Below are 16,318 nucleotides of genomic sequence, written 5' to 3'. Positions count from 1 at the left end.
ATGCTAATCCGCAATCAGTTAGTTGAGTCTACCTTTTGAGCAATGAGGCTGGCAACAATGTCCCTTGCATGGACATCAATGGTGCATATAGTCATGATCTTCTGTCTGTTGCCCGAACTCAGTTCTCCCAGGAGCATGCCAATTAGTAAATTGAGCTGAGAAATCTGAAGAAGGAAAAAGATACAAAACAATGCTTTGAGCAATACATGTGTACTTTAGAGCAAACATAAGACACCTTGTGTTCTTTGTGTTGACTAAAACATCAGTGAATGTCATTTGTCCCTCCTCGGTCCTGTATGACAGCAGATCCAATCAGGGTGGTGCAGTAGGTTGAAGGGGGAGAGAGATTATTCAAACAACATCCAAGGACATGTTAACCTTTAATAATGTTGATGAAACGGACAACAGTCATAATACAACTGTGAGCATTGCCCACAATGAGGCTCCATAAGCCCACCTCAGGTCACTGTCTCAGATGTGACTATGATTGGAGAACAAATATGGGAAACGTAAAAATAACAATCAAAAACATTGAATCAACAAACACTGACAGCCTTACTCATTTAACTGACATTTTTGAATGTTAGTGTCTTACATCATCATAAAACATACTGTACCTGTTTCTTGTTGTAGTCTTTTAATGCTGACTCAAATCCTTCCTCCAACCTTTTAAACACAAGCTCCATGTCATTGCTCCACCAGATCTGAGATCCAGTGAGAGCAACTTGGGCAGGAAAGTCCAGAATCCACTGCTCTCTGGGTCTGTCCTCGTACACAGAAACGGCTTCAAAAAGGTGACCCCTGACACATTCCCTCATGGACTCCTCAAGAATTGAAAGCCACACCTCCACCTAATGTAAAGTGTTTTACAGGTTATAAACAGTGGCAGATCATTCTCATTTTCTCATACTGAATATCATCCTACCGGACCATAACAGCCACACTCGGTTTGGAAAGGGACATATTCCTTCTCTTTGCTGTACATGCCGACAGCGTGTTTGGGATTGTCCATCTGTTCATTTTTGGCAAACTCAAGGTTGGCCATGTTGTCAAATATTTTTGAGAGATGGACAGTAACCTGCAAACAAATTACCAGTAACTACATTTGCTGAGACAGCAACACCAAACATGACATGACAACAGCAACAAACAACAAATGTACCTCTCTGGGACGATTTCCTTTGGAGAGGATGTCCAACAGGTCTGCAGATGAAATAAAGTAGAATCGTGGAAAAGCAAGTCTCTTTGTCTCCAGATATTCAGCGAGAGCTTTTTCACATAATGCCAGCCTGTCAGACAGACCGTACAGGAATAGTAAGGAGAACTCCAGACAGTACAATGAGAGTTTAATGAAAAAACATGAACCTTTTCTGTAGATCCTCCAGCTTCTCAAATAGATGAGATTTGTTGGTGGCCTCAATAACATTTTTAGTCTTAGTACTGTCCAGCATCAACTCCTGCAAGACATGAAACCTAAATGTAATAGTTTTTAAATTGTGTAACTACACTACTGACATATTAGTACACACACCTGAAATTCTGTATCTATTGCTTGGAATCTGTGAGCATCTGCAGGCAGCTGTTGGCTAATGTCATCACAGCCTTTGAAGATGCTCTCGAGGTAGACCCATGTCCTTTGGACCTCCATCCAGACCATCAGCACAGAGTCAGCTACAGTCAGCTGTTTTTGAAGTTCCACAACCTGGACCAGGAAATGAGCTATGTGTTTGCTCTGAAAGACACTCTGGAGCTGAACCTTGAGGAAAAGGGCAGAGAAATAAGCGTAATCTTATGAAAAGATCTAATTTGAAGAGCAGCAAAAAATGCCAGGTCTTGATAACGAGACATCATAACATATGTGGTTTATTCCATGTCATCTGCCATAAAAAGTGAGGGAGGGAAGCTGAGTATTTTAACAAAGATGAAGGCACTAGTGATTTCTAATTGCTGTCTGTAACCCCCCAGTCTGGTGTACACATACAAATACTGCCATCCTGCAACAAAACCCTGTGTTGTCTCGCAGCAATAAATCTCTGGCCTCAATGGGGACCTCTCTGCTCTCAGCTGTGCTGCTAGACACTCAGACAGAGTGACCCTTTTCCAGTCTCATCCCTATTCAGCACTTAGCTATCAGTGCTTCTGCCAACATATCTTGAGAACTAATAATTCTTAGTATGAAAAGTCTTCAGTATCTACCTGATGATCCTCAAGAGTTTCGATAAGTTTCTCATCACATTTGAGCAGTGGCACAGAGGTCTGGTAATGCTCTTCATATGAAAGCTCCATTGCTTCCCAGGTTTGACTTATCTCTGTTACAACCTGAAATAAAAATAACAGCACAGTGATGATGGTGTTGTATGATGGTTATAGTATCCATCTTTTCATGTAAAAACCTTCTCTATGGCCATTTCTTTGACTGCCTTGTCCACAATGTTGCGAACTTCTTCTTCAAACAAATGCAGCCTCAAAGCCAAGAGGTCCTCCAAATTGGTGTTGTCTGTCACAGCGAAGTCCATCTATTTAACAGAAGTCATGATAGAGAAAGCATCAGATTTACCTCTTGCACAAAACTGCTGTTCTACAGTAAGATTTCTGCTGTATGCATGCTGCACCTGTGTTGTTCTAATTAGCTGCACCCAGTGCCGCTCTCGTATTGCCTGGTTCTGCAGTTGACTCACGGCCCGCAGTGACGTCAACAAGTTCTTTACATAAAGGTCTAATCCAGCATACACATCCCACAAGCGAGCCTCTTTGTCAAGCTTCCGTATGTCCTACACAAACAGAAGGTAAGTAAACATAATTAGTTATTAGGGGCATCTGTTACAAGCAGCAATGGTGCATGACAGCAAGACAGCAGGAGAGATGAGCTGGTGTGATGTAGCACTGTTGGTGACCTCACCTTGGCAAACCTCCTCAATTCTGCATCCATCTGGTCCACGTTTATCTGCCTCCATTTGGTCATTGTCCAGTTTTCCACACTGCTCTGTATAGATAAAGATGCATACAGAGGGGTCAATGGGCAGAGGGTGCTTAATGGGGACATCTAGAGCTACAGGGTATTCAAAGACTCAAAAGACTGTGTCCAAGAGGACAGGCAGGTCAAGTCGTTTAGTTTTTATGGGTATCGTGGGAGAGTGACAAGGCCTTCAACAGTATTTCAATAATATATATAATATAATTCACATTTCAAGAATAAAATATGGAATAAGCTACTTACTCGCACGTAAGCAACAATGTCCCACAGTTCTTTGAGGACTGTAATCTCTCGTCTGCAGAGCTTGATGTCTCTGTAGTCAGGAACAGTAACGTCAAATAGATTTGTGGACTCTTGTAGCTCTGCTACTTCTTTCTCCATAGCCCGGATTGCTTTTTCAGACTAAAAAAAAAACACATGACAATTAACAAACAAAATGTAAAATAGAGCAGGATATTATTTTAGTTATAAGATCGACCAAAAGTTAGCTCTTACTTTCTCCAAGCTAATGTAAGGACAGGCTGCACTGTAACCGAAGGGTGCCGTTGCTCTGAACATCTCCCTGAATTTAGTTTGTTTTACCTGAAAAATTAGAGACAGTTATGCTCTTCACTCTAAAAAAGACTCCGGTTTCCACATGGTGTATATGGAATTTCTCTGGGAATAAAAGCCAAAAGTGCTTTGTCACCTCAAAATCCATGCATTGTCTTCGTAATATCATCACTTCTGCATTCTGCATGGGTGCAACCTCGTGCCTCACTTTTAAGGCCAGTTTTTTAGCCGCATTCCATTTCTCAGGGAGTTCCTGCACAGGAAATTGTTTAATTGCTTTGAAGCCAAAATGTGCAGAAAACAGTTACATATTATTTGAAGTGCCAGCAGAAAATCTACGTACCTCCATCTGAGAGTAGATCTGGTCTGGTATGGTCACACCATATCGTTCCAAGAGCATTATAGTGTCTCTAAGTGGCTCAAACATCTTGTCAGTTGCTTTCTGTCTGTCTCTTACAGCCAACAAATGACTCATAACTTCCACAAAGCCACAGTGGTCCCTGTTCAGATGGTTCAGCCCTTGACTTGTGGTTCGGATAAACTTCTGGAGCTCATCAAGACTGGGTAAGTGGGAAAGCTTGCACAGTAAGAATAACATATGTTACAGTTTGGTGTGAATTGAAAAGCCATGCAGATATCAATTTTACCTGTTAGTGACATGTGTCAGGAGGTGCTCTTTAAAAAGCCAGCTCCACTTTTTTATCATGTTTAGAAGGCTAACTTTAAAGAACCTGATGTCCACTCGAAACCACCCATCAAAAACCCTTGACCCCTCAAGTTGGGACACTTCAGCATACAGATCCTCATAATGATCAATCTGTAAATTTGGGAAAACAGGCAGCATAAAATTTTAAATGCCTGACATTTATTGAGAAAAATATCCACAGTTCATAGTTGCTTTAAAAAAACTTTACCTGTTCTCTGAAGTGATTGATTGTAGGGGGGTTCTCAGGGATGAGATCAGTTCTATAAGCCTCCATCTCTTCTGTTGTAAGTACACGTCCAAACAGCAGAAACTGGTTAAGAAACTCAGCCCTGTCATCTTGACATAGATGTGTGTAACAATCAAACTTTGTCTGGTAATTTATCGCTTTCTTCAGGACATTATCCACTCGCTCCATTACTTCCTGTCTCAACTCCAACAAATCCAGCATGTCATCCATTACATCCTGTAAGAGTTACATGCATGACATAAAGCATTAGGAGTATCTCCCATTTGCAGAAATACACTGTCATTACTCAAAGCTCTGATAAATTCTTACAATCTAAATTCTATTCCTCTTTCATAATTGGCTGGAATGGAACATTTGTTAACATTCACATCCCAAGTGGAGTACCTGATAGCTCTCCGTGCCGAGATGGGCAGCCACTCTCCTGATATTCACTGAGGTTTTGAAAATATCTCCAATTAATCCCTCCACCAGTTCATACAGCCCATCTCCTGCGTCTCGTTCCATCGAGGGAGAGAAGGTCATCCGTGAGCCACTTAGCATCAAGTGGGCCTCGAACAGAGGGGCCTGGCTAGGCAATGACTCGGTGTTGTCCACAAAGAATTGAAGAGATTGGCTAATGTAGTTGAAGAGCCCTTCCACCACCATCTCATCTACATATTCCAAATAGGACAGCCATTCCTCTGAAGCAGGGTCAGCATTGAAAAGAGCCATATTCTCCTGATTGTAAGCCAGATATTAGAGAGATATTTATCAATAAGTCATGGTGATAAAACTTTTCAGTTTGATCAGAAAAACAGGCCAAAATATAGAACAATGATCAAATAAACAAAATCTAAAAATTCTAAATACGATGTCATCCGAGGAAGCAGATGACAGATTTTCTTTGCTTACAGTACAGCAACTTAAGTATTAAAATCTATAACTCATAAGAGTAAATATCGTTATATATCCTGCTATACACACCTGCACCAGCTCATGTATGCAGTACCCATCCTTTTTCATGGAGGTGTACTTCCTGCTGACACAATCTTCTCTGTCTTCCAGCTGTATGAGAGAGCCTTTCTTGTTGTCCTTCCTGCAAAACATGGCCTGTTTGCCCCATCCCTTCATCACTGACTGAATAGCATCACAGTTTTCCTTGGCTCTAAGGACGCGACATACAAGGTCCTGGACAAGTTGTTTGGTGGAGCTGATAAAATCCCAGCAGTCCTGGTCCTGCCATGTCAGGTCGGTCTCTGCTCTTGTCAGCTGCAGGTCTATGCAATCCAGCTCAGCTCTGATGAGAGCCAGTTCCACATCTAACACTGTCTGCTTTAGCTTGTTGTATCCTTGTACTAACAGCTGCAAGCTGCTCAAATACTGCACAATACAAGAATGGAGACAAGATTTAGACTTGTTGGAGCATCACAATAAAAAAATGCTGATTATTTGAACAAAATTGGGCATGTGTGTTAGCAAGCCCATAATGTAAAATGTTTGTTTTGTACCTTTGTGAAAATGTCACGCTTTTCAAAAACAGTCAGTGCAGCTGCAGGGATGTGAAGCTGACCAAGGCCCTGAATGTAGTTCACATCTTTCAAGATTTCAGTCAGCTGAGGAGTGAAAAAAAAGGAAAAAAAGAGATTACCGGTAAGTCATACACTCACAGTGGTGCAGTGGCAAAATATTTTTCTGTCCAATAAGTTACTTTTGGATTGAAGTTGACTGAGATCAGTCCAGATGAAGGATGTCGTGAGATAAGGGGCTGGTTCAGGTTCATCAGGCAGGTCTGTTCTAAACCATCACACCAGTCTGAGTAAATGTCCTTCTCATACTGCTCCAAGAGACGCAGCATCTCCATGTACATGTTGTACTCATTCACCATGTCCACACCTTCTGTAGACCTAGTAATATAGTATAAATAAAATGTAATCTTTAGTCTGTCACCATATGTATCTGCAGTATCTCTGACCTTTTTACTGACATGTCAAATAGCAATCTGAACTTTTCCCATGGTGCCTGAATGCGTTCTTTAAGCATTTTTGCCCACTTCAAAGCTCCGGATGTGTGACCCATGTTCTTAGACAAACCACTCTCCATCTGTAAACAAAGTGAGAATGGGGTAAATGTGCTAATTTGGCATTCTATCATCCATTGAAGGAATATTGTTTGCATAAGCAATGCTATCACCTTATTGAGCTGGCGTTTAAACAGACATTTACAATTCTCCAACTCTTCTCTAAAAAGCTGCCGAAGCAGAAGGAAGCTGGGTCTGAATATCTGTCTTATTTGTCTTTTCTCCAGGAAAGGTCCAACAATAGTGAGCATCTGAAAACCAAACACACTGTTACTATAACTATAATTGGAAGAAAAGCAACAAATATCAGACTACCATTCAGATTTACTTACTTTCAAAGCTGATTTGAGTCCTGTGCAATCCTTGAAAACCAAACAAAGCAGGCTGGCAAGGCGGCATTCCAAGTCCACAAATCTTAATTTGAAATCCTTGTACTCAGCTTCAAACCCCTTTTGACAAAAATAATAATTTACCCCAATTTGTGCATCATTGTATTCATTTATATGAAAAATCCACCCAATCCCAGTTAACAATATGCATGCCAGGAAAAGTACTTCTTTGACAGACTTACCTGAGAGTCAAAGTCAAGTGGGCTGTTTTTACTGTTCTTTAGTGCTTGGCAATAGTTACTAAACTCCTTGTACATCTTAGCAGCATGGTCAGTGTAGAGATTTCCCCTAACTCCACCAAATTCCAGCTTTTCCATCCTCTGAAAGTCCAGCATAATTTCAAACATGTCCTACACAGGAGACATATTGTAACAGGTAAGACATATACAATGGTAGTGTGATGCCTGAACACAAATCCAAAGCTCATCCAAGCCCACCTTCAGCTGCAGCATGCGGTTGTAGAACTGGTTAAAACGTGAAAAAATCATGGCTGATGGGAAATCCCAAGGTGCATGTTTCTCTTGGTTGGCCAGCCTCTCCCTCTGGATGTGGTAACTGTCTCTGAAGCATGTGAAGACTTTTATCACCATGTTTACCATTTGCAGACCTTCGTCTGGGTCCTCTCTGAGGAGCAGGTCTGCAGAGAGGTATGTAGAAGCCTGCAGAATTATCCAAGAGTTTAAAATCAACACACCAGGACTCGTAACAAAGTTTTCTGAAGTTGTCTTGCTGCATTTCACCACTCCCCCAAGTGGCTTCATCTGTTCTGCTGAACCAAATTCACAACTGAATTTACATCTGAATTTGTTCTCACAGACAGACAGCAGAAGTCAGAGAAATGCTGATGCAGATTTTCAGGATTTGTACCTGTTCAATGAGCAGATTGCAGAGTTCCTGTAGTAACACCACAATGCGAGCTGGTCTTTGATAAGACTGACAGTTGGTCCAAATTAGAAAAAGCATGTGAAAAAGTGCTGGAGTGTGTGCTTCCATGTGAGAGAACCCTTCCTTTTCCAGTTCTGACAATTTTGCATGTAGTGGCTGCAAATGGAGGCTGATGTCCTGGGCTTCTTGAAGTGCTGCATTTTATCAGGATGAAATAAACTTTTACTTATGGCAATATAATAGTAACAGACACCATATATTTTAACCAGATTATGCTGTTTTCAAACTACAAAATGCCTTTGTTAAAGAAAGGAAGGCAGCTAGTCTCACCATTGCACACAGTTCCAATTAGAGTCTTGATGGTTGGATGATAGCTGCTATCCATCATCTCTAATATCTGCACCATTGTTTGAACAACGGGACTCTGAAGCTACAAGTTCCAAACAAAAAGAAAAGAAGGAGATGAAAAATCAATTACATTGTATTGCAGTGAAGATTAGGAGGAAGAGGAGGCAAACCTGATGATAAATGCTCTCTATATTGCACTTCCTGGAAGCCCAAAACTTGAGCTCTGCATCGGGCCCTGGATTTGAGCCTGTCACAAGTAGGTTTGATGAATCCTCCTTTAGAATTTCCTGGATCAGATTCGTCCAGTTGATGACCTGGGTCTCTAAGGCATGTGCCAGTGCCCTGTCGTAGTGTTCATACCTGTGTGGGAAAGCTGACACTCTTACTTAAATCTGACATTAAAAACAAACATCAATCAAGCAGGGAGTGTGTGTGTGTGTGTGACCTACGATTTAAAGGTGCTGCATGCTTTTTCCATCCAATCTGTAGCAGCAGGCATAGGGAGGACAGTTTTTCCTAAAAACTGTCCCCGTGCAATAGATGTCTTACTGCAAATGTTCTCCACATGCCGGACGATGTCTTCACACATCAGATTTGGCCACATTTGATGGTTTACGTTGCTGGATAGCAGCGGAGCACACACCTTTTGAAGAGACACAGATGCATAGACCTAATTACAAACATTTGAGTAAATGTGTTTTTATTATATGTGAGGATATAGCAATCACCTGTTCAAGCGTGTTGGAGAGCTGCAGTAGAGGTGGTAGAGACAAAAGGCCAAACAGAAGGAGCTCCCTGCAGTTTTCATTGGTGATATAAACAGCTCTCTTCTTGAGTATATACATGTGTTTGTTTTGAGTAACAAGTGGAACCTGCATGATATACCATTTTATCACACATATGACGTGTTATAAATCCAATATGTATAGCTAAATCAATTTAAGGTTATCAGGAGTTAAGCTAGCTTACAACTTCAGTTCAAACATGCTAAAGTCTGTAACAAACTTACCTCGTTAGAAGCACACAGACAACCCTTTTTTGATGCAGAGAAAAATACAACAGACTCTTTTTCAAAGAAGTCTTTAAGAACCATCTGAAACTCTTCGCTGGCAGCATTTTTCTCCCACGTTTGTCGGGGCAGTCGCAGCAGGACACAAACTTTTTCCTCCACAAACTTTACTCTGGCGTCCTCCAGAAAGGAAGGCGCGCTCGTTTCGTCGTCAGACATAGCTGCTCTAACTACGAGCATGACATGCTTCAATCCTGTCACTAACGGACCTGTGCGAATATCACCCTAAACATCACACTAACAGAATACTGTCTGCAAACATCTCGTTGACTTTAGTGTAGTTTTTTAGTTGTTGCTGTCTAACAGAGGGCTGGTAGGAGCTGCGCAGTCGCAGGGGCGGTCCAGCATTCGGTTGCTTAGACACAGCCACTGTGCTCAATCACTGCCAGGTATGTGGGCCATCTTTGGCTGGCCCCCTTAACACTGTATACACAGTGACTGTATACAGTCTGTGCTAGCTCCAAACTGAGGTGGGAAAACTCCCAAATCTGACAATGAAAGCCTTAGTTCATTCCCCTTTCTTAGGGTTTGTGTGATTTTAAATGTCTTTAAATCTAGCATACAGTATATAAAGATAAAACAGCACATACAACTAATACAAACAATGTAGTCCACTTGTTGTATTCTGTATCAACCAAACTTTTGCTTTAGGGTAATAAAACTATTGACAGGGTTTGTAGCTAATGTTAAAAGTTGAATTTTAGTAAAATAAAGGTCAGCATACTTCATTTGTTTTCCCTTCATAACTTTCTCTGTGAAGTGTGAAAGAGATTTGTTAATCACATGTCAATTTAAATTTTTAAAGAACAAAGTAAGATGAAAAACGTGAGAAAAAAATGTTCACATTAAATCATCAGTATCAGCCTCCAGTCTATGTATTAAGCAGTACAAAGACACTTAGTCCTAACGTGGCAAACCTGTGGCCCCATTTATGACCAGACTAGGTGCAGGAAGAATGTCTGTTAGAGCCACAAAATGTCGTAAAATATATGCTCTATGTGTGTTGTCATAGCAGCACAGCACTGTACCCAGCAACTGCAATTTACAAGAGACTTTACTGCATCCCAATTCAAAGCAGCCAATAGGTCTGTCTGCGCTGAAGTGGCTCTAAATAAACAGAAAATTGGACTTTGGGGGCAGCTTAAGCATTTAATTTGCTGTCTGTTCTAGAGACACGGGATGCTATTGAGGAAATAACATTGACAGTACATTTTTTGTAAATGCACTTCTTACTGTAAAGTGACTTTTCCCCACCTTTTTTCACATCACAACACAGGAGAAAAAAATGAGAGGAGAATGAGACAAACTCCTCAGATTTGCAGGTGGCTCTACCGTTTTGGACCTCATCACTAACAATGACAAGACCACCTACGGGGACGAGATTGCCTGCCTGTTGCTATGGTGCTAATAACAAGTTGGAAGCAATGCATTCAAGCAGTTAAGATGGAGATGGCTTCTGATGTAATCCACACACTCATTTTACTGTGGAAATCAGCACAGATGTTAACATGGTTGAGAACACGAGTCATTCGATTTGCTAAAGACCAGAAAAACCTTAAATGGCATGTGATCATAAAATCAACACAATTATTGCAGGGAGAGAGAAAGGTCAGTGGCTCCCATTCGATTCCACGTGCACTCATAGCCCTGCATCTTTCTTACTGTCACTGGAGAAACAAATATATCTCTTTCAGTTTTACTTCCTGCCAGCTGCCTCTGAATCAGGAGCTGCAACATCACAAAGCTTGCCAGACAGCCTGCACTGATTGTTCCCTCTCACAGAACTCAAACTTATTTCTTTGGAAACAATGCTGTTCAAACCTGGCACTGTATACCTGCCACCTCGACGGTTTTCCTGCCAAGGCTTGTTACACTGCTGAGCTAGCCCTCCTGATATCTCTACCCAGTGCTTGTTGTGCAGTCTGATATTACAAACTATGTGTTGCAGCCTGACTGCCAATATTCAAATTCATTTATCATATGCAGACATTTTCCTTGGTATTAAAATTTGTATCTTAAAACGGAGCAAAATCTGTTTTCTTGAATTAGTGACTATAGATTCTGCTTTGAAGCTCATGCATGTGCTGTAATGTGCTGTATACTCTTCTTGTGCATGTTGCACTTTGTCTTTTGGCCTTCAAAAATTGCACCATGAACATTTGTAATCTGAAGCCTCTGATCAATGACTGGCATTGTCAGCCGACTTTTGTTGATGATGCTCTATTGATTGCCAAAATGAATCACAAAACAGCACTCCATCATGACAGTCCAGTCAATACAAGAAACCGCAGTGAGCAAGCAAATGTTTTATCCAAGTGAATCTGAATTCAGTCCTGTTTGTTTCATTCATGTACAGTTTCTCAGTCTTTACTGAATGAACCACAAAGATGCTCCATGTGTCTTTGACCTGCAGGTCCAAAAGTTCTTCTGACAGAATAAGAAGGTTTTGGCTGATATAGTAAGCCCAACTTTCTTAGCTAAATGATTGGATTCATAAACGGCATGAGCTAATCTGAAATTGAAACCCCCCCCTTGTTGCTCACTGTAGTGTTGAATGTCGCCTTGTTCACTTGTAGAGAGAACTGTTCATTAATCAGAAGTTTTGTCTATCTTTAAAAATCTACATTGATTATCACGTCGTGTGATGACTTATTTGTTTGTGTCTACAAAACGCTGCTTAGAATCTTACAATAACTTAATTTTTAAAAAGATTTTTAAATGAGTATGTAAAATATTAAAATAATATATAATATTATAAATGTTTTTGCCTTAAGAATGTTTCTGATCTGGTTTGATCTGGAGGAGACTTTTATCCTGGCTAAGGATGAGTCAAATTAAAACTAATAACTATAATGGTAAAATTAAATGTGGGTTCACTTAGCAGCAGCAGTGCTGGAGAGGCATCACTCTTCATTGCAGCTGAAAGACATGGTTGGGAATTGAAATATTCCTTTAACTAAAATCCAAATAAGCCAAGAAATAGCACAATATTCCTCAATATTCTGTATTTTTTATGTTGTTTCATGCTATGTTGACAATATCTATTAAAGGCACAGGTGTGACTTATCCTTTTCTACAGTATGAGACACTTGCTGTGTGAGTCCTCACGTCTGACCCCATATTTTTTTCTGACCCCATATGCCACAAGACTGCCCTCTAAGGGACTTTTATTGTAGATAACCATTATCACTGCATATAATGTCTATATAGAAGTCATTATTAATGCAGCAATGTCTTCAGTCCTGCTGGGACAACATTAAAATATAAAAATAATACAACCCTGCACTCAGATCTTTACATGATCATTGGAAATTGGCCTATTTATTAATTAACACAAGTGGTAGTCACAGTGTGAGCTTCAGAAAGTTGACACTGTAAATGTGTTTCTGTGTGCGCAGTGTCAGAGTCGCAGGCGTCCTGCAGAGGGCACTGGCCTTTCTCTTTTTGACAGATGTTCACGCAGGAGACAAGGAGAGACATACAACAGGGAAACTAAACTGTTCCAGACTGTGTGTCAACTTATTTATTTTCGAACAAGCATGGGCAACAAACACAGACATTACAGAGCAGGTAGATAAATAGATTTGTTGTTTTTATTGTTATACATGTATAATAAGAGAAACATGTGGTTGACAAAAGTCCAGAAATCAATTTGTAACCCATATTTAAAAACACAGACACGTCAGGAGGGGAGAGCGCAGCGTGCGCCTGTTGTTTGGTGACCTCCCGTCCATATTATAATTGATCGCATTGACTAAATAATAATATCTTGTCAGTCACGCCGTCATAAGTCATTGCTCCACCTGTCTCCGGAAACACAGACACGATAAACTAGTTTCGAGGTGTTGGTGGCAAACAATGACCTGCTCGTGGGGAGTTTTTGCCCATGTAGTGCACGTTAAAGCGCGGCACCGCTGCGCGCTCGTCCTGACTGTGCCGTCTCTGCTGCCTGATCAAACTAAAATCCTGCGAGATAAACGCGTAGGAAAGCTCTTCGGGTGTTATGTAAGCCCCGGAATTGAACAAATTTGTTAGCCCACACCCGAGGGCATCTGGTGATGGATATGTTGTCCTGGGGGACAGGGGGGGAGCTGAGGCACAACAGCCGGCCGTTTATCTTGAAAGGCTTGTTTTAAGTGTTCCACGGCTGGGAAACAAAAGCTTTAAGGGCACCCATTACCTTACAATTGTTGTACAATCCCCATTGTTCAGCTAGTTCACACACATAGGTATTAGAGCATATGCCGTTCATTAGTGCTCAGATTCAGGCCTGCTGGTTTAAGTGGCTTATAGGGGTGAAATAAACCAAACTAGACACAACATGATTTTGTAAAATGAGCTAAATAATGCTGCTGCATACACATATGTAATGTGTGTGCGTGAGAGGTGGGGTGTCTGAGCGGTTAGGACTCCCCTGAGGATGGCCAGGACCACTTGTGTCTGAGGGGCTGGTTTATCCCACTTAATCAGCATCCTGAGAGACTGGCACTGCCCCCCCATGGCCATAATGCACGGGGTCACTTTGGGCTCCTCGGAATGAAGTGAAGCCCCACCAGACAATGCTGCTGTCAATCAGCCTTAACCTGAGCTGGGCCCTTTATTCCTCATATAGTGTACTTGTGTAATCATTCACTCCATAAATGCAAATTAATCTCATCAATGTTTTGACTAACACAGGGCAAGGATACACAGAGAGCATTTCTGCATATCAAATACTTGCATTTCTCACAGTACAGTTTCTCTTCTCTTAGACTGCATAATGGGCTCCACAGGGGGACAGTTCACAGATGTCCTCCGTGCAAAGGTAATCACACACACACCTGTTGCAACGAGGTTTTTATGACACAACAGCCAGAATTATTTTGAGTCCTCTTAATAGCACATTTCCACTAGTCTGTGTAGGAAAGGTAACTCTAGCTGTGGAAAAAGCATTTATCTAAAAACCTAACAACATAATGAAGACATGTAGTAGAACACTTCCTGCAATTTGCAGTAGCTCTTCCGCTTCGTTTAGACCGTAATTTGTACTTGTTTGGATGGCACATACAGTCAGTGGTTTGGGGTTTGTATCTGTAATGTCCCAGGGGCTTCTGTCAGTCCGGCACCATTATAAATGACAGAGCTGAGTGAGCTTCCTTGGCTGTTTCTCAACATGCTGGCCTCCTCGGGACCTTGTGTAGCATTTGCAGAGCGCGTGTTCTTTTGATTTCCTAATCCCAGCACGAGCTGTGGAATGCTGACTCCCCCGTGAGATATTCCACTCACAGGGCGTGATTTATGTTCTTGTGGTGCAAGGCTCAATGGTGAGAGGATCACAGGTGTTGTGGAGCCTCAGTAAAAACTTTTAATATGCACACCTTGTGGTCTCTAGCGGGGCCCGGCACAAGGATTACTGCCATTCAGTGTTGGGTGGGGAAAGGGTGGAGAGGATGGGTCAATAAATGTTTAAAATTCATCCGAGGCCTTACAGTCTGATGGCTGTTATACTAACATACATGTAGCAGGGGTACAGTATCACACAGTGCTTAGTGTGAATGAAAGAGATATTCAACATATAAGGGGATTTTTTATTATTATTTGTTGTTTCATTTGTATTATAAAGCAACACACCCAGAAATGACCCACATTTGATTACAGTTATATTGGCTGTTAATTATATTGCATTGTTGACTTAATGCCCACTTTAAAGTGAAGAGGTCGACCTTTGCTCACGTCACAGTAAAAGGGATTCATTGAGGGTTCAAGTGTTTGTCCTCTTAGTAGCCACCACATTATTGTTCTTGATTTGTTTTTAATTAAAGTTTGTAGAGGTCATCCTTTTATCAGCCAAAAATAAACTGAAATCAAGAGGTCGCTTTAAATTAGAAATCTGAGTGAGAGAGAGAAAGAGAGAGAGAGAGTGGTTTACTCCCCTCGGCTGTTGCTGTCAGACTAATGATTGTGTGAATGAATGTATGACAATTTGCACTGCAGCAGTCCAGATATGCTACATTTCATTCATATAGTGTCTTTGAGAGTTTTGGCATGTGTTGGAAAAATAAACATACAATCAGTGCCAATCTCCATATAGGCCCAGGGAGTTCCACTATTACTATAATCTTGTATTTTTCTGAATCAGGTCATAACACTGACAAGAGAAACAGATGTAGTTCATCATTAAATGTGATGACACTAATTATGCCATAGCTTCCCATCAAGAAAAAAAAAATTCCTTTCAGAGATTTATTTGGGTTCTTCCTGCCAACCATGCCGATTTTGTCATGACATGTCAAAGACAACTTCATGCGCACTACTAACAACCTTCCTGCATGATTTAATAATAGTGATCTAAGTTAATCACCCGCCCTCCTTTTTCCGCTTTTCGTACTTTGCCAGAGGGATCGCTGTAAACTGCACCAAGTTACCTGACTACAGATCTTCTAATGGTTGCATTAGATCCCATCTTCCTCTCCCAATCACCCCCGCCACCCCTGCCACCCCCACCCCCTTTACTTGTTATCTAGGTACAGAGGTCGTGAAGGCCTTTCAGTCATGTAGTCGAGTGTGTGCTAGGAGTGACCTTTTCAACTCAGTAGGCTGTACTGTGTCCCTGAAGCTGTTGTGGGGGTTTTTTCTGGTTGATGCTATATTCATACTGGATATTATAAAAAAAAATAAAATAAACAAAATTAATGAATTTGTTATATATAAATGACTTTAAATGTAGTATTTTGATGTTTAATGTGTTATAGAAATCATAAGCATTAATGATATTAGTCTTGTGTCTGCAGTCTAAAGGTAAATAATGAATTCACTTTCTGTTTGTTTATTTGTTCAGTAACACCAATTAAATCATCAGAAATATGGTCACACAGCTACAAACAGCCTGTGATGCTTTGAAAACTAATAATCTAAATCTCTTTTAATAATTCAGTTAAAAACAGTATTTCTTTAAATGTAATTAAATTAACAATGACAAAGGAAATTCTAGAGCCAATGTTTTTGAAATGGTTAAATGCCACATAGAACAATGTAGTTATTTGTGATATAGCGCTGTATTAACCCGTCATTTAAAAAAATGTTTTTGTTCCGCTGATTTGTTAAACTGCTGCC

General features: G+C 40.8%; 1 protein-coding gene across 3 annotated transcripts in view; it reads right to left on the bottom strand.

Annotated features, from left to right (window-relative positions):
- LOC114447960 (dynein heavy chain 11, axonemal) overlaps positions 1-6,540 on the bottom strand; it is a 29,040-nt gene extending 22,500 nt beyond the window's left edge. For 2 of the 3 annotated variants that reach the window (XM_028424526.1, XM_028424528.1), the window contains exons 1-21: positions 6,443-6,540; positions 6,167-6,362; positions 5,967-6,071; positions 5,443-5,838; positions 4,864-5,196; positions 4,441-4,695; positions 4,174-4,343; positions 3,870-4,086; positions 3,663-3,779; positions 3,470-3,556; positions 3,218-3,376; positions 2,900-2,983; positions 2,613-2,771; positions 2,394-2,516; positions 2,197-2,319; positions 1,532-1,756; positions 1,366-1,457; positions 1,163-1,289; positions 926-1,078; positions 618-851; positions 33-164 (exon numbers count right to left, since the gene is read on the bottom strand). In XM_028424526.1, the coding sequence (XP_028280327.1) occupies positions 33-164; positions 618-851; positions 926-1,078; positions 1,163-1,289; positions 1,366-1,457; positions 1,532-1,756; positions 2,197-2,319; positions 2,394-2,516; positions 2,613-2,771; positions 2,900-2,983; positions 3,218-3,376; positions 3,470-3,556; positions 3,663-3,779; positions 3,870-4,086; positions 4,174-4,343; positions 4,441-4,695; positions 4,864-5,196; positions 5,443-5,838; positions 5,967-6,071; positions 6,167-6,362; positions 6,443-6,534 (3,579 nt within the window). In that variant the 5' untranslated portion in view covers positions 6,535-6,540. Of the gene's footprint in view, positions 1-32; positions 165-617; positions 852-925; positions 1,079-1,162; positions 1,290-1,365; positions 1,458-1,531; positions 1,757-2,196; positions 2,320-2,393; positions 2,517-2,612; positions 2,772-2,884; positions 2,984-3,217; positions 3,377-3,469; positions 3,557-3,662; positions 3,780-3,869; positions 4,087-4,173; positions 4,344-4,440; positions 4,696-4,863; positions 5,197-5,442; positions 5,839-5,966; positions 6,072-6,166; positions 6,363-6,442 lie in introns of all 3 variants that reach the window. The other variant, XM_028424527.1, reaches the window with a different exon arrangement.
- Between the last annotated feature and the right edge of the window lie 9,778 nt (positions 6,541-16,318).

The sequence above is a fragment of the Parambassis ranga genome, chromosome 16, assembly GCF_900634625.1.
Source record: "Parambassis ranga chromosome 16, fParRan2.1, whole genome shotgun sequence".
NCBI lineage: Eukaryota > Metazoa > Chordata > Actinopteri > Ambassidae > Parambassis > Parambassis ranga.
The sequence above is the reverse complement of the archived record's forward strand: the minus strand, read 5'-3'. Positions and strand labels throughout refer to the sequence as shown.